The 19,084-nt window shown below is 39.4% G+C and overlaps 1 protein-coding gene across 8 annotated transcripts in view; it reads right to left on the bottom strand.

Annotated features, from left to right (window-relative positions):
• GRIA4 (glutamate ionotropic receptor AMPA type subunit 4) overlaps positions 1-19,084 on the bottom strand; it is a 294,843-nt gene that overhangs the window by 194,983 nt on the left and 80,776 nt on the right. For all 8 annotated transcript variants that reach the window (XR_012688574.1, XM_075198808.1, XM_075198805.1 and 5 more), the window contains exon 3: positions 13,735-13,974. Coding sequence is in view for 7 of the 8 variants with exons in the window: in XM_075198808.1 (XP_075054909.1) it covers positions 13,735-13,974 (240 nt within the window). In the remaining variant the exon portion in view is untranslated. The remainder of the gene's footprint in view (positions 1-13,734; positions 13,975-19,084) is intronic.

Here is a 19,084-nt window from a genome sequence, read left to right as displayed (position 1 = left end):
GGACCACGGGATTTAGGTGTCCCTGTACCGATGAGGGTCCTAGCCCCAGTTCCTGAACTAACCACTGAACTATGAAGGTTATTCAGGTGACGTATAAGGGAGGATGTTCCTAGGTGGGCAAGATCCTTACCCCTGCTTATTTGAGCTTTACATAAGCTACATATGGCCATACATTGGTTGTCTGGATTTGGATAAAAATAACTCCAGACCGAAGAGGTGCATTTTTTGGTCTTCTGACCAGGCATGACGATGGGCTTTTTCATCCCATGGACATCAGCTGTTTCCCACCCTGGTGCCTCATTTACAATAACCACATCACCATCCTCATCATCAAGTTCCTCCACAGCGCCAGCTACATCATCAATAGCCTCCTCCCGAGCCACCTCTTCCCGTACAGTGATGGGAAGGTCAGGCTTGACAACCACCAACATCCTTGGACTCGCCTTGTGGATTTGTGATAATTTCTCTTTAGAAGGCAGAGTTGTTTGCTGTTTTGTTGCTGACAGCATAACTCTCTTCAATTTTTTGTAGGGGGGGGGAGGAGGAGGAGGGCTAAGATCCGTGGGTGAAGCTGAACCACTAGTCATGAACACGGGCCAGGGCCTAAGCCGTTCCTTGCCACTCCGTGTCGTAAATGGCATATTGGCAACTTTACGTTTCTCCTCAGATGATTTTAAGTTTCTCTTTTTGCTACTTTTTCTTAACTTGGGCTTTTTGGATTTTACATGCCCGGTACTACGAGATTGGGCATCGGGCTTGGAAGACGACGTTGATGGCATTTCATCGTCTATGTCATGACTAGTGGCAGCAGCTTCAGCATTAGGAGGAAGTGGGTCTTGATCTTTCCCTACTTTATCCTCTAAATTTTTGGTCTCCATTATATGTAGCACAAGATACTGCAGAATGTGTGAACTTGGTAATATTGCAGTACCAATGGACTTATACTGCTGGATTGGTTTTGCAAATTTGGTTATAATTATTATATATTTTTTTTTTTTTAAATTTTTTATTTTTTTTTTACTTTTTTTTTATTTTTAAAAAACTTGGGAATAGTGGGGAAATAACTATGCCCTTAGAAGCACAGAGCACAGGACACAGCACCACTGGACTGAACAGGACACGGCACAGGACCCAGCAGCACTACGGAACTCAGCAGGACAGAGCACAGGACACAGCACCACTGGTCTGATACTGCAGAATGTGTGAACTTTGTAATATTGCAGTACCAATGGACTTATACTGCTGGATTGGTTTTGCAAATTTGGTTATAATTATTATATTTATTTATTTATTTTTTAATTTTTTATTTTTTTTTACTTTTTTTTATTTTTTAAAAACTTGGGAATAATGGGGAAATAACTATGCCCTTAGAAGCACAGAGCACAGGACACAGCACCACTGGACTGAACAGGACACGGCACAGGACCCAGCAGCACTACGGACCTCAGCAGGACAGAGCACAGGACACAGCACCACTGGACTGATACTGCAGAATGTGTGAACTTTGTAATATTGCAGTACCAATGGACTTATACTGCTGGATTGGTTTTGCAAATTTGGTTATAATTATTATATATTTTTTTTTTTTTTAAATTTTTTATTTTTTTTTACTTTTTTTTTATTTTTTAAAAACTTGGGAATAATGGGGAAATAACTATGCCCTTAGAAGCACAGACAGAGCACAGGACACAGCACCACTGGACTGATACTGCAGAATGTGTAAACTTTGTAATATTGCAGTACCACTGGACTTTTACTGCTGAATGTGTGAACTTGGTAATATTGCAGTACCAATGGGCTTATACTGCAGGATTGGTTGTGCAAATTTTGTGGTAATTAAAATAAATTTAAGTAGTTTTTGGTATTTTTTAAAAAAACTTTTTTTTATTTTTTTAAACACAGGGGAATATTGGGGAAATAACTATGCCCTTAGAAGCACAGAGCACAGGACACAGCACCACTGGACTGAACAGGACACAGCACAGGACCCAGCAGCACCACTGACCTCAGAAGGACAGAGCACAGCACACAGCACCACTGGACTGATACTGCAGAACACAGCACAGCACAGCACAGCACAGCACAGCACAGAACTAAACAGCACAGCACAGAACTAAACAGCACAGCACGAGATCTACCAGGACAGAGGACCACCTAAGACACCCTCCCTCTACCCTGATCAATGCCCGAGTGAAGATGGCGGCGACTAGCGGGGAATTTATAGGATCCGAGTATCGCGAGATCCGACAACGGGATTATGAGTCAGAGCCTCAGTTTCACATTTGAATTTGGCGCCAATACCCGGATCTGTCTCGGATCCGACTCGGATCCGCAACGTTCGGGTGGGCTCGGATTTCATAAATCCGAGTGCGCTCATCCCTATATTACAGTCAAATTGTACCCTTTGCAATGTCATGTGTGTTTAACTCAGTAATGTGGTCTTTTTATAGATGTATAATGATAAAAGAGTTATCAATGTTTTTTTTTCCTTTAAACACTGTACTTGTTGACATTGGAAAATAAAGACAAGAAGATAAACCTTAACTAGAATCTCTTATCTCGCTGCCTCTGTTCTTGTCATCTGCACAGCACCATCGGGTGAAAAGTTCAGCTGAAAGAGCTATGTACTGACCTTGAATATCTTGATATTTTTTTTTTCTCTTCACGGTTATAAAACATTGCCATTTTTATCCCTCTTTATTGATGGATTATTCTGTCACCACAGGTTCCTCCTGTTATTCACTCTAGATTTCATACAAATCTCCATATTTTATTTGCTGAGATGTGATTGGAAATGCGATATATATTAATTTTTTTCTTTTAAAGTAGAAATTATTATTTTTTGGATGTCTGGTACATATAATACAATAGACAAAGGGGCATATTTATTACTCTGTTAATTATTATCTGTCATCACTGTGATGATAGGTGCTTTTTTGGCCCCATTTAATAAAAAGCATCCTGGGACAGAGCATCCAATAAGAGGCTGTCCAGCTGATGATCTCACTAACCTTTAAAGTCCCGTTGTCTCTCTCTTCTCTCCGGTCACTACAACAAAGTTGCTTTGTGCATGTGTGACCTAAGAGACATATTTGCGATAGTGACCGGAGAGGAGAGCAGGTAAGCTGCGGTGAGAGATCCGAGGTCACTTTACTGCAATGTTCTCCCCATAGGCTTCAAAGACTAACAATATCTTTGGATACGGATAGCCATTGGAAAATCTTTGATTTCGGAACTTGGTAAATCTCGGAAAATAGCAGCCCCCATAGATTTACGTATGATATCTCCGATATCTGCTGCGATCCTATAGTTATAAACCACAACGGTACTTAATATTGCGATTATACTCCGAGGACTGCTGTTTTCAAGGGATTCTTTGCTGTTATGAACTTGGTAAACAGGCAGCAAAGTCTGGGAGATGAATCTGCATTATGCTTTAATTTTCTAAATAAGCAAACATGACAAGCTTATATTATGAGTATAGTAGAACAGGTTACGGGAAGTGAAACATAAGAGTTTATTCACATGGGGCAATGAGCAATGATGTATTGAATCCCAGAGCAACTAATCAGATATCAGCTTTCATTATACTGGTCACACACGCTTTAATATAGTAGTTGTCTAGATATTGCAGCCTGTTCCTCAAAAATTTTAGATTTTATCCTAATTGGAGACTATGGGCCTGATTCGTGATCAGACGTACGTCCTTTTGCGTAGCATATCTTGTATGAAATAGCTCTGCGCATGCTCAAAAATGGACATTATACCAATGGACACAACTGCATGTAATTCATTTCTGAACACAACTGACACTTACGACTGTCTATGACTTGAGAGCAGGGCCGTCATCAGGGGGATACAGGAAGAACATCTGTATGGGGCCCAGCAGCAGAGTGGGGCCCCACCAGCCCTGGGCCCAAACAAATTTATTAAGGGCGGGGGCCTCCGCAGTGAATTAAGGAACGTAGCGTTTGCCATTTCTAGGCAGTAGCTGCGCCTGAGATGTGAGAGTTGGTGTGGGGAGAGACCTCTGAGTGTAATTAAGTATGCAGCTCCCTTGTTGGCAGCATGTCTGTCTCCACTCTCAAAATGCCGGGGACCCACAGTTGCCTCTATTGGCTCCGGTCCCAGCCCCCAGGTGCTAGGCTACCGGACAGAGATTAATTAAGAACATTACAGCACTGTGAATAGAGAGGAGCCGAAAGGAGACAGCAAGAAAACGCAGAGAGGTAAGTAAACTACTGCAGGGGTTAGATTGAACCGTGGATGGGGGGGAGGTGACTGTAGAGAATGGCGGGAAGACAAATACTGGGTAGAGAATAATTTAAAAATGAAGGTGGGGTGAAAGAGGGGAGCCCTGTCTGGTACATTTGTCCAGGGCCCTGCACTTTCTGATGGCAGCTGTGCCTGAGAGGCGGATTGGAGGAGGGAAAAGGAAGAACGGGGCAAAGAAAAGGTGGACTAACATAGGCCATGTATAGGAGATGCAGCCTATTCAAGAACCATGTTTGTCGTACATGTACATAGGACATGCGGTCACCCCCTAAGGTTAGAGGAGAGGAAGTTTCACAACCAGCAAAGGAAGGGATTCTTTACAGTAAGGGCAGTCAAGATATGGAATTCACTGCCAGGGTAGGTTGTAATGGCAGATTCAATAGATATGTTTAAGAAAGGATTGGACAAATTTTTATCGATAAAGGGTATCCAGGGTTACGACTGTTAAATAAATTGAAGGAAGGTAGTGGATCCAGGGAGAAATAGGACTGCAATGTTGGTTTAGGAGGGATTTTTCCCGATTGAAACAGGCTCACGGTTGCTTTATCTGGATCAGTTTCAAATGTAAGAGAGATCCAAAATAGGTTGAACTTGATGGACTGGTGTCTTTTTTCAACCTCAACAGCTATGTCACTGTTACTCTAGTGATGACTGACATACATAATCTTTGAATTAAAAAGTACACTGAAGTACTCAATATTGTACTATTAGCCACAACACTCATCAACATTTGAAACTTTTAAAAAATGCCATCTTACCTCTTGGTCTAATGGATAATACCCAATTTTGTTTTATTACTGTTTTTGTTCCCATTTGTAAAGAGCTATAGACTATGCTAGTGATGTATAAATAAATGTTATTAAATATATGTACTTCCTACTATTTCAAATAGAAATGATAACATGAATCCATAAATAATATAACTGCTAGACAGAGGGGGAACTAACGAGCTGTGGGCCCCGGTGCAGGTAGGCGGGGAGAGGGACCAGAGCCCCCAGCCCTCAGCATCTGCCGTGCATGGCACCTTCCGCACCAATGGTAGTTCCACCACTGCTGCTAAAGAGAGCTCAATACACAAAGTCAAAATAGTTTAGAGCTCCCAGCACTGACCCTGCTACCTATTTATCTGTATACCTTAAATCAGTTTCATAGAAAGGTAGAGCCCAGAGGTGTACCTACCATAGTAGATAAAGGGGCAGTTACAGTGGGGTCCACATCTCGCGCCTTATGTGTATATATGTTTTTTCACCTTTTGGTGGTACATGGTGATCCTTTCAAAATCTTGCTATGGGGCCAACAAATGTCTGTTTCAGGTCCTGGTAAAGCCTCTAGACTTCTTTGACTCACCTAACTCTGTGCTTCCAAAACTGTATTTCCTTTCTTTAACAGTCATATGCAAATTGTAAGAGCAGGATCAATTTGTCTCCTGGCAAAGGTTGATGACCACCTCCGCAAACACAGTCACATTCTTCTTTTCAGTTTGTGCCTTTAGTGTTTTTTTTTAATTTTAGGTGTCAAACGTGCTTGGTACAACCCTGGTTACAAGCAGTGACTTTCCTGTCTACTGTGGTTGTCCACTTTTGGACAACACGTCCTTTATTAAACATGTCTTTTATGTGTAGCAAATAGGGCGGTGTCCACACTGGGAGCTCCCTCTGTTACTTTGAACCCGAGAGACAACTTGTAAATCATTCTAATTCTTTGCTGCGGGAAGAATAATAGTCCCACAAGCTGCCTTTAGCTCCTCACAGAGCTCTAAGAGCCCAACAGGGTAGAAAGGAGAAACACAAGACAGTTCCCGGCTTCAGATCACAACGCATTTCCTTTATTTGTTATACCTGAAGGTCCTGTTTGATTATGGATAACCATCATATTGGATACCTTATATTTCTTAATGCAGAGGGAACTGATCCATCTTTCCCATGTACCACAGCATTGTAAGACTATTTATAACTGTGATCTAATAATAGTTGGCATGACAGCTAGCAGCAGGTCCCTAATACAGGTGATTATATATACAGATTGTGTCCCTCTGCTATGTCCCTCTCTGCAGGTAGTTATATAATTGAAGTCACCGGGATGCCGTAGAAAGTCCCAATGTGGAACTTATACTCACCATGGGGGATATCAACAGCTTCTTAATCCAGAGGCTGTGAGTGACAACCCAGCTCTAGCTCAGCATACGAGCAGCAGGGTGCTCTCCTGTTGCATATCCAGGATCTAATCCTTCACCTACTGTGTTAAGACCAAGTGCAACAAAACATTGATCTACATTGGGCAGCTGTTAAAGTGTTGAATATTCAATTTTCTTTAATTAAATTATTTGTATTACCATGATCTTCACTCTACACTATCCTCTTTGCACTAGGGCTGCTACTCCCATGAGCAGAGGAGCTACAGGAGGGAAAGGACACTGCCAGTCATCATGCTGGTAACTCAGTGACTGCAGGAAAGAGCAGGCGGTGATTGGTGTCACACTGCTCTCCCTCCTGCAACCATTGATCCAGTAACCTGCAGCACATGGACAGGATAAGGAAAGGGAGGAATGGTGTTGGGTATGTGGAGGAGGTGCTGCAAATGCTGCCTCAGGGACGGGACTCCCTACTCGCTACATTACACCATCAGCCAAGTCTATATTTCATATTTACTTAAACTGTTTTAGCTACAGAAGTAATGTAGCCCTCACCGCTGGCAGCCAGTTAGTACATTCAGATAATATCATTTGTACAGATAAACATTATTCCATCATTACACTAATTCTGTTGCACCGCGATTACATACATCACTTTATGTGTGAGCCTCGCAGCTTCTGTGCCCATTTGTCCAGCTGCTTTTCAACAATGTTAAATGATGATCAAAAATGTTACCATCTGGTATATAGCTGACACATAACCTTTTGAAAAATATTCTTACACATAAATCATTCTAGATAAAGAAGTGCTGAATTGTATTCCTGAGGTGCTCGTTGCCGGCTGCAGATTTGTTCCCAGAAGACTAGGGCAAAAGGTTCTCGCTTACCATTTTATAGACGTTATGAATGCAAAGACTATGAAAATATTTATTAATCAGTTCTATTATCCTTTCAGGCTATTTGGTTTCTGTGATGTCAATCATGTCCTATGCTAATAAAGATTTATTATGCAAAACTGTGTTCTTTTAAAGGTATTTTACCTCTCTTTTCAAAAAAACATTGCCAGACAGTCTCCAATGACTAAGACACGTCTATGTAGTATGATCTATCGTTCAGGGTTCATCAACACATTTGTAAAATACATATTTTAATTAGCTAGCCTGGATGTGCTATTGGCTCCACAGATGATCCTGTTCTGGGTCTGCCTTTATTTCATAGAACTGAAACAGCAATATCTGCAGTCTAGACAAATGTATTGTGTGGCATTAGAAAATCATACTGAGCTATTGTGCAAAATCAATAATCACTAAAATACAACTTATCAGTTCACTAGGAACTGATAATGTCAATGGGGCACTAAATGATGATTTTTTTAAAAAAGTATATTTAAAAATCGTTTTTATCATTAAATATAAGAACATGCATTAATGTTACCAAGAGGTTCTCCATTTATGCTGTGGGTTTGTCCCCCCTCTGTAAGCTTAGCATTGGAAGCAGACCTTTAGCTATAGTACTAAAGTATCAATCAATAGATTGTAACCTCTTCTCTGCTAATGCTGCTGACAGTACTAAAAGACTCTTTAATGGAACATCCTTTCCAAAGATTTACAACCCAGCTCCCATATAATCATATTTATACCAAATCAAAGGCTAGTTGTTGACTGATAGTTGGAACTAGTTAAACTAGTTCAACTGCTAGTTGCAGTGGACTACCTGGTTAGAACATAAAGTTCTATCATTCAGAGACATTGTGGGATCGTGCCTTGAATTTATCCTGTAAAATAATTATGGAATTACATTTTATTATAATCGATATTTATGTCCAGATTGTATACTTAGTTTTGAAATGGGAGGGCATAGAACAACCTGATCAGATCATGGGATGGTGACAGCAGCAGCTGATCTTGTAGGAGGCAGTGACCTGTCCACTTGTGGGATTGTGTTATACCGCTTTCATACTGCCGCCCCTGCAATATCCCGGGTTTTTGAAGCCGGGTTTTTGCAGGGTCTCGGAGCGTCCCAGCTCAGAAACACCATTCATACTGCACCTCGGACCCGGGAATTTCCCGAGTTGACCCCATTCATACTGCACAAGTCTGTGTCCTGGCAATTTGTGGGAGTCATCACCAGAGCAGTTTTCAGTGGCTGAAAAATGGTGATGTCATTGAAAGGTGACTGGTTAATGCTGGAACACAGCATTTATATGTCTCATAATCTGGGGAAGTGATGATTCACGCAATCAATATAATAATGTGTATAGTATTTGGGATCTAAGTACCTTTCTTCATCACTCAGCGACTGAACTTATCATTCGGATTCCTGCACAATATTTACAAAAAGGTATGGTAAGAAGGTGTGTACCAAGATATTGTGATTTAAAGGTGCAGGGATAATAACTATTGGTGCTTAGAATTTAATTTTACTCTATGGTAATAAAACGAGGCAGCAACTTGACATGTACATTGAGCTTTCTTCTTTGTGACCCCTCTGTGGCTGAAGAATGAGCATTATACAGCTGCAGGGACTGGCTAAATGACCTTTAATTGTTGATGACCTTTATATACTACTTATATTCCAAATTTAGTGTACTTGTAGCTCTATTCTGGTTGATGTTCTTAATTTTCTCACAATCCAAACCCAATTACTACATTTTACTCTTTCCCCTGTTAATAAAGAATAAAGAAAACTGAGAGGTCACCTTCAGTTCCAAAAAATGTATGTACACAGCACAGTAGAATCACTGTGACATATGCTGCACACATATCTGTACTATAAAACATACCCCTCACCATTGCCCCACAGTTCTTCATGATTCACTGACAGGCAGACAGCCAATCATCTTGTTTTCTGTGCAACCTGGGTTGAAAAACCCGGGTTTTTCCATTCATAGTGCAGGCAACCCGGGTCCGACCCGGGAATTACCCCTCGATAAATCCCGGGTTGAAGACCCAGGTTTTTAGACCCGGGATTTTTGACTTGTACCATTCATACTGCACCAAGAGTTCGAGTTTGTACTCGACCCGGGAAAAACCCAGGATTTTGGTGCAGTATGAATGGGGTATTAGTGAGGACAGGTCTGCATGTGACAGGGATAGTATCAGGATATGAGGAGGGGAATGGAGGCCAGCAAGAACCAATAGACCGAGAGATAGTGGAAGGAGCATGGACAACAGTACAGAGTAATGATGTGAGGTAGGAAAATTGTGGCGTGAAAAGTACCTTTGTATGAAACAAACTTCATCCATTCAACTTTTTATGGGATAGAGCAAGTTCACATAGTGGTATGATGTTTCATTATACACTGGATACACTGTTATCTAAAGCTTTGAATGTACTAACATTCTATGCACATCAGTACTTTGATATTTAAATGGTGATTGGTTCACGTTAAATGATGTGGCCTAGCATGAGACTGGAAGACATTAAGTAAGACATAGGCATGATATCACCGAAAGGGATGTAATTGTGGACATGGCCAATAGTGTCAGGCCTGGACAACTTGTGGCTCTCCAGGTGTCGTGAAACTGCAAGTCCCAGAATGTCCTGCCAGCTATAGGCTTCCTATCTCCTGGCAAAGCATGCTGGGGCTTGTAGTTCCACAACACCTGGAGAGCCGCAGGTCGGCCAGGTCTGGTATAAATTAAATGCATTACTAAAGAGGGAATGGCTTAGAGGTGTTGGAACCCTTGAAAATGTTGCTTTGCGGCTCTGTTACTTCTAGTTAAACCACTTTCAAAAGCAATTTCACAATAAAAGTTTCCTATAATTCTTATTATTTTGTGTACAAAACAATCTGCAACTACAAACCCATGCCTGTTAAAGGTATTAACGTAAGGAAAGCCAGTGAAACAGACAATTAACAAGATCTCTTTCATCATGTTATTGACATAGTAATCACCTATCTCTAGAGACATCTAAAATTTACACACATAACCAGAACATACATTCCAGAAAATCAAAGGGATAACATTAGTAAAGGAGCAATTTCTGCAGTTATTAGGTGGATATTTCCCATGGGTAGAGAGAACCTAGTATATTGTAAATCATTCAAACTAATATCCATGTTCTATTTTACCCCTCTAATCCATGTAGCTGTTTATCAGTAGCCATTATTCCTGTAATTTAAATGGTACCGCAGTGAATTACCAAATGCTGCTTAAACTGTTTCTCTATCATTATCGATTTGAAGGACATAGAGCATCAATTAGAGTTAGGAACAACTCCAGCATAACAGCGTTGCCCTGCATGGGTCTAAAATGTACGGACATATATAGCGTTGCAAGGGGGGTGTTTCCTGGCTCAACTCTAAATTACAGTCTAAGAATAAAGCTGGCCAGTATGTGTGTGGTACATTCAAAAGCAGACAGTATTTTCCTTATATGCAAAAAAATGCATCCCTTTGTATTGCAACGCAAAGTTGGGCTTGTAGCATGCATATGCATTGGTTCTTCTGATAGGGTAAATCCATACTTGCCAACCCTCCTGGAATGTCCGGGAGACTCACGAAATTCGGGTAGGTCTCCCGGACTCCTGGGAGAGCAGGCAAGTATTCCACATATGGTAACTTGCTCGTCAAAATGACGCGATTTGCTGTGAATCGCATCATTTTGGCCCAGCCCCCGCGACAAAACATTTTGTCGCAGGAGGCGGGGCAAAATTGTTACGATTGGCCGCGCCCCTCCCGCCCTTCAACCACACCCCCTGCCCGGGATCTCCTGGAATGAACTTTTTAAAGGTTGGCAAATATGGGTAAATCAATGCAGCTGTTAGATTCATAACTCCCTGTTATTTCACTGTTAACAACAGGATTTAAGAAACCCCCTGTACTAGCTATCTGCTAAACCAGAAATGTATGTTCACAGATTATGTATTTGCTGCTGTGTTGAACTATATTAAATATTACTGTTATTGGGGGTTTACCATTACTTAATTTTTCGCCAGATGTTCAGTAAAACATTATCCATACATTTGTTGCAACTGGAGCTCATATATCACTTTTTAATGTAACGACAGATACATTGTTGATGTACACTCCATGTTTTATGCCACTGACGGGCAACCTGAGACCCTCTCAAGCTCTTGTAGAACTACAAATACCAGTATACTTTGTAAGCGGCATGCTGGGGATTTGATTTTCACAGTTAAGCTAATTAAAATTGACACGGGCGATAAAAAAGTTGCCCCTTTGTTTAAACATCGCAGAAAAAAATGCTTGTGGTTCATTAGTCTGCATAGGTAGACCTCAAGGAAACAACTTGAAAACTTTACAGAACATGCAGCTATTGTAGAAGTCATCCATCCCTATGCTTAGCAGGGCTGTCTGTACAGATCTCAACACACAGATGGACATTGTGCTGGGAATATAGCATTCACATAGACTCCCTTATGTAAGACCCTTCATATTACATAATAGAGACACATTTTATGAGCAGAACACTGTAACACCTAAGAGGCATTAAGGCTTCACAGTTGGTAGTTATGTAGACTGGAGATTATGGCTAAGGCATGTAGTCTGGGCAGGCTGCACCTTATTGTACCAATTTCATTCTCCTGTATCCCAAACAAATTTAAAATGAAAACAAAATGATGACTATTTTTATGCACAATTTCCTGTTAAGCCTTTTATTTAATGCAGTGTGAGAACGTGACTAGTAAGAGTCTGGGAAGTGGGAAGAGGAGTATCCTTATCCCAGGACTTAGTCCTGTGTGTTCTAGTACTGGTTAATTGCGTTATTGATCACCTAGGTTTAGGTTCTGATCTGTTATAAGCAGGGCGTGTCTCTAGAACTGTGGGGTGGAGAGGAATTTTGAAATTACCTGTGTTATTGTATCATTGTGCACTCACCGGAAGCATGGTAGTTTTTGGTTTGAAGCCAACCAGACTGGATTTATACTCTTATGAGTGGACTATTGATGCTGTTGGAAGCTGCTGAAAATTAGCTAAAACCCTACAACATTAGCTAAAAGCCTACAACATATACACTAGAGATGAACAAATCCAGGAACACCAGAGATAAAATTTCAGTGGTAAAAGCCAAGTATTTCATAAGGAGTTCTGAAACAATTACCTTTATTATATTTATATTCCATATAAATTCCCATTCTGGCTGCGTGATTTATTTAATTTTTTAGGAGTTTTGTCCTTCTCGTTTATAATATTGTAATTGTCCAATTCTTTAGCAATTCTGTTTTATAACATTTTTCTTACACCCTTTTAATTTTTGAAAGGCCTTATGTAGTTGCTAATAGATCTACTGTCTACAAATGACTTCACTGGTTTAGATACCCACGTGTTCCCAGGACTAGGCTGTGCATTGTCGCTGCCTCATTCTGTACTAGTAAGACACTTGTGGGTATATTTATTAAACTGCTGGTTTGAAAAAGTGGAGATGTTGCCTATGGCAACCAATCATATTATAGGGCTTGATTCATTAAGAATCTTAACTTAAGAAACTTCTTATTTCAGTCTCCTGGACAAAACCATGTTACAATGCAAGGGGTGCAAATTAATATTCTGTTTTGCACATAAGTTAAATACTGACTGTTTTTTCATGTAGCACACAAATACTTGATAGCTTATTTGAACACTGAAATTTAAAGTTGATATTTGTGTGCTACATGAAAAAACAGTCAGTATTTAACTTATGTGCAAAACAGAATACTAATTTGCACCCCTTGCATTGTGACATGGTTTTGTCCCAGAGACTGAAATAAGAACTTTCTTAAGTTAAGATCCTTAATGAATCAAGCCCCTAGTTATCATTTATTTAGTACATTCTACAAAATGACAGCTAGAATCTGATTGGTTGCTATAGGCAACATCTCCACTTTTTCAAACCCGCAGTTTAGTAAATATACCCCTTAATCTTTCATTTCATCTCTATATATTTCTGATTATATTCAACAGTTAAGAGCTTTAGCACAGTAATAATGTAACCTGAAAACTGAGATAAGAAAGTATAGGCAATGTTGTGCATTGCCTATGCCACATATAGATAATCTATGGTTAACTAAGATCTTTTGGACGTGGCAATAATACTACTATATCATGTATAATCAATAATTATATGTACAATATTTTATAGAATAAGCATAATATAATGATACTCATAACACAACAGTTGGGGAATACCAGGTAGCCTAATAATAACACAATGGGACTTGAAGCTCTACAAAAGCTGAAGCGCCACTGACCTACTTCATGTCATGCTGGGAATAGTAGTTCCACAGCAGCAGGAGATTTTCAGGTTGCCTACTTATGGACTAGACAGACATAGAAATAATACTAGCGATATTTCAAACGGCACAGTAAAAAGTGTACTACTTACCCCTGTCTGTGTCGTAAAGAAATACATAATGATTCCAACCATAGTGATCCAGCAAACTTAATAGAGCTCCCCGTAATGATGGCCTTAGCTGCAGGACAAACTGGCTTTCACCTTCTGTGGGGAAACTGGGTGTGATGAGGGAGATGTGCAGTGCACTGCAGAACGAAGTCAGGGTGTGTACTGATCTCTTGTCATACAGTCCAAAGATGGCAAACACTCCTCTCGAATACTGAGAGCAGACTGAAAGGAAAGAGACACAGAATGACTTAGGAAACATATGATAAAAAGAATGAGAGACACGATGCCCCAAATATAGTAAATAAACCCAGGGATACATGCCACGGTCATCAATTAAATGTATCTCCAAGGCAGCGGTGTATCCCATTCAACAACTGTTATATTACACAATGCACAATTTTATTGAGTTATTTAAATATACACACATATATTACCATTTTTAATTGCTGTCATCAATAGTAACCTGTTCAATCAAACCAGAACTGTTCTGTGATAACTGGACTGTCCTTGCTTATACAGAAACATATGAGAGCCCCAAGCTTGACAAGCAATGCTGAAGGTAATATCCACTCTCGTTGGGCCTGAGTCATTAAGGAAAGTAAGGCAAATAAAGGAGTATGTTTGCTCCTGGACAAACCATGTTACAATGCAAGGAGCGCAAATTAGTTTATTATTTTGCACGTAAGTTAAATACTGGCTGTTTTTACATCTAGCACACAATTACTTGATCGCTTTATTTTTACATTGAAATTTAAAATTGATCTAGGACAGTGATGGCTAACCTGTGACACTCCAGGTGTTGTGAAACTACAAGCCCCAGCATGCTTTGCCAGCTATCAGTTAGTTATCTATTGGCAAAGCATGCTGGGGCTTGTAGTTTCACAACACCTGGAGTGTCACAGGTTAGCCATCACTGATCTAGGACATCCCCTACCCCAACTATAAAATCTGTCCCTACATTTTAAGTTTACCTCCCCCTTCAATGCAATATAGTTTTGCCCAGGTGCAAACTTACTGCTTTTCTATGCATTGCTCTCCTTAATGACTCAGGCCCATTATGTTTTTCCAAAATCCCTCCCTTATCTAAATCAAATGTCGGGGTCTCTTTTCTGGGCCTCTGACTGTTACCTAGAAACTCACTACTTGTAAATAAAACATTATACAAAAGCAGGAAGGCATAAACGAAACTATTCCGACAAATATTATTATAAAAATAAGTATATCACAGAATAAATTTAGAGAGGTATTAATGTGACCTTTTCAGTATATTACAATCTCACAAGTCATAAAACATTAAAGAATTATATACCCACCAGCTGAGATATAAATGCCAACCTCTCTATCTTACTTTAGTTAGGAGGAAATACATTTGTGCAACAGATTCCAATTAAAAAGAAACACCATCAATTATTTAAATTTTTAATAAATAAAATATTTGCTTGTGGAGTCAAATTATAACACTGCAAAAAAAACCCCGATGTGATAAATAAAAGGTTTCAACGTCTTTAATCTGCTACCTACAAAGTAAAAAATAGAAATAATTAAAATCTTTCAACCACACTTTTCTACTTCCCTAATGTGTCTGTAATATTGAAAATATATTGAATGATAAACTATAAAGCTTGTGACAAAAGAGTAAGTATGGCAATTATTTAATTTACTATTAACGGGGTAATGTATTCACAACTGCAATATATATATATATATATATATATATATATATATATATATAAATATATATATCTCTATATATATCTCTATATATATATATATATATATATATATATATACATATATATTTATATATATATAAATATTCTTTAACTCAAATTCTAAAAACAATTAGAAGTTACCGTCTATATGATATAAAACTTCTAAAAAAGGAAAGAGTGTCCACAGTAAACAAGAATCTGATTGGTTGCTATAGGCAACATTTTTTTCATTTTAGAAGCTTTAGTGAATCTATGAATCTACCCTATGAATTATCTTAAAAATACATTTCTTGGCACGTTTTTTTCTATTTCGACAAACTAACTCTCAGAATATGGTAAACGTGTTTTGAACGGCTCCTTATTATATAAAGATAACAGGCAAAATTGTGCTCCTTGGAGGAATGCTGGCCTTATATTGCTTTTGTAGTCATGTCTGTTTTGATAAATAATTCCGTATGGAACCTGTCTATAAAGATTGGATACTTTCAAGGAATCTTCCTGCCACTTCATCTTACTGCTGTTTAGAAATATTGAGACACCTGCTACCTACCATCACATTGCTGAACGCAGCTAATCTTTCAAGTGTCACCTTTCACAATAACTTACGACGAAAATGTATTAGTGTCTTATTTTGCTGCAGAGATATGGAGCAGATAGTAGGTGCTTTTTTTTCCCCATTTACGTTGGGAAATATGTCTATGTAAAACAGTATTTTCTTAAAGCTAACTAACCTACAGCATAAGTAGCCGGGATATTGTAGGTCTGAACTCCTCATGATCATTCCAACCTAAACAGAATATAGTCCTGTTACTTTATCCGGCAATATAATCGCGCAGCTCCTTTTATTAACATGAACTAAGATTATCTTTTCATGGCACAAGATGCACTGAAGTCTGTACTTGATAAATGTTTGTTCAGTAGCGCATAAGGCAAGACTATATTTGGTCACGTACAACCATTATAGGGTCTGATTTAATAAAACTGTGTAATATAAACAAAGATGCTGTGACCACACACACACAAAGATGCTGTGATCACACACACACACACACACACACACACACACACACACACAAAGATGCTGTGACCACACACACACGCTGCTGTACTTCAAATTATTTTTCATCCACACGAAGCCTTGCACAGTTTGTTGCGGCAAGGAACTTTTAGAGTGTCGTAGATAAGATGACAAAAAACTATGCTTAGTGCACAGTGCAAAAATAAATATTGCAACACATACGGCATGAGAAAGCACTGTGCAATGAAATAAAATAATATCTAACAGGCACGGCATAAGAGCGTACTTGCCTACTTTTAATTTTTTTCCTCCGGGAGATCTCGGAGGAGGGGACACGGCAGGTCGAATACGTCATTTTGGACCCGCCGCTGCGACGAAATTGACATTTTGTCACGGAGGCCGGGGACAGAATGATGTGATTCCCCACAAATCGCATCATTGAGGCTCAAAATGGGCAAGATGCGGGAGAATTGTCTGCTCTCCCGGGAATCCGGGAGACCTACCCGGAATTCGGTAGTCTCCCGGACATTTCGGGAGAGTAGGCAAGTATCCATAAAAGTCAATACTGTGCACATCAGACTGAACTGTCCAGGGGCAAACACAGAATTTGTAGAGGGGGGTTTCCACACCACGCCGGCAGTGGGCATGACCAGTATGCATGGGGGCGTGGCTGCAATTTTTGACAGTGCTTGGCTGCTCTCCAACTCTTCCTATCCCCATAATATACATCAACAATGCTGTGTGCACTACTTTTAGGTGCATACAGCTCTCCCTTTTCAAGCAGAGCTGTGTGAAGCGGGAGCAGGGTCCAGCCACCTCAATTATACAGTGCCTCAGGCTTGGATGGGGGGTTTCCAGGCACTAGGACCCCCCATCAGTTTGCCTATGCTGTCCACTATGTCCAACGAGTGCAGTCTCAACGGTCACAATACACAGTAACATGGCCAACATAACATCCTTACACTCATGATATGCAATGACCTCTTAATGCTCCCCACATAGCCTTGTGCCATTCCGTAACTTAAACATTCTGGACAGTGATATGCTGCCTGTATTTCCTCACTGCCTTAGCACTTTGAGTAATTACAACACTATTATACATTATATTTCCTATAGGGAACTTCAGCCATTCAGAGTTTGCTAAAGGCTATAGGAAGGTTACTTTGCGAGCAGAAGCATTGCACGGTTGCCACGGCAACCTCCATGCAACCGATGTCACAGCATGGGGGCTGTTACAGATATAGATAGACCTGTGAATGTTATTATCAGCTTTATTATCTAACACAACTTCTATTCAGGTTTAGTGCTCTCATCTTTGTGTTCTTTTTTATAATGCTGCAATTATATTAATAATCCCGAATTTTTGGGGGGTCTATCCTAATTCACAAATGGCAAAAAGGATGTGGCCTGTCAGAAAGCAGACGTCTCCTCTTCGCCCTGTTGAGCAGAACAGGGACAAGGCTTAGTTTCTTCTAATTTGGTTTTCCTTAAAACGTTGGGAGGTAGGACACAGTATTGTGCACCCCTCCTTGCATATAGCAAGCTGAAGCTCATAATCTGAAGTATGCTCACTTTAAAATTCACAGTATGATACAAACACATAAATATAACCTAACAACTGCACACAGTCATATTCACACTGTACATCAAACATTGCATAAGTGACAAGTCACGCTAATGTTAGCTTATTATTAGACTACTTGGTTATTCACTCTTCCCTGACATTATCCAAATGTATCTTTACTGCATTCCCTGAAACATATACTGGTCTGGCATATTCTCTTACACATCCGATACATTTATATGCGACATTCAACCATCAATTACTTTGTGATTTTTTTTTTTTTTCTGTAGACACAATTGCAGTTATCTTCTGGACATTTCTGTAATTACAGGAAAGCTATCACAAAATAATCCATGTCATTGCACTTTTTTTTGCTTTCAACATGCTCGGTGTATGGATAATTTTTCAGTGTATAAGTGCTTGGCAGTATAGATTGTATGGAACAGCCGTTGCGTAATCTAAATTAATGCTGACTCATAAAAGCATGAAAAGACATTTTTTCCTGTAAAATAGTCATTTTCCCGGTTCTCAGTGCACCAAAAGTCAATTTCAAGGACCATTAAGCTTAAAATAACATTTACATTATATACAATAAAAGGGCTATTTATCACTATATATATGTGTGTATATATATATATATATATATATATATATATATATATATATGTATATATATATATATATATGTATATATATATATATATATATATATATATATATATATATATATATATAAATATATATATATATATATATATATATATATATATATATATATGTGTGTGTGTATATATATATATATATATATATATATATATATATGTATATACCTCATATATATATATATATATATATATATATACACACAGTATATATATAAAATATATATACACTGGTCCACTGGCAGGGGCGGACTGGGCCGGGGGGTAGGGGGACATTGGTCCCCCGGGACACTCAGTTTCACCGCATTTAGGGCCGGTCTCATGACACGTGATGCGGCCGCCTGTGCGCCCCACGGGCTGAAATCTGGCAGCCCGC

The sequence above is a fragment of the Mixophyes fleayi genome, chromosome 2 (assembly GCF_038048845.1).
Source record: "Mixophyes fleayi isolate aMixFle1 chromosome 2, aMixFle1.hap1, whole genome shotgun sequence".
NCBI classification, from domain to species: domain Eukaryota; kingdom Metazoa; phylum Chordata; class Amphibia; order Anura; family Limnodynastidae; genus Mixophyes; species Mixophyes fleayi.
The sequence above is the reverse complement of the archived record's forward strand: the minus strand, read 5'-3'. Positions and strand labels throughout refer to the sequence as shown.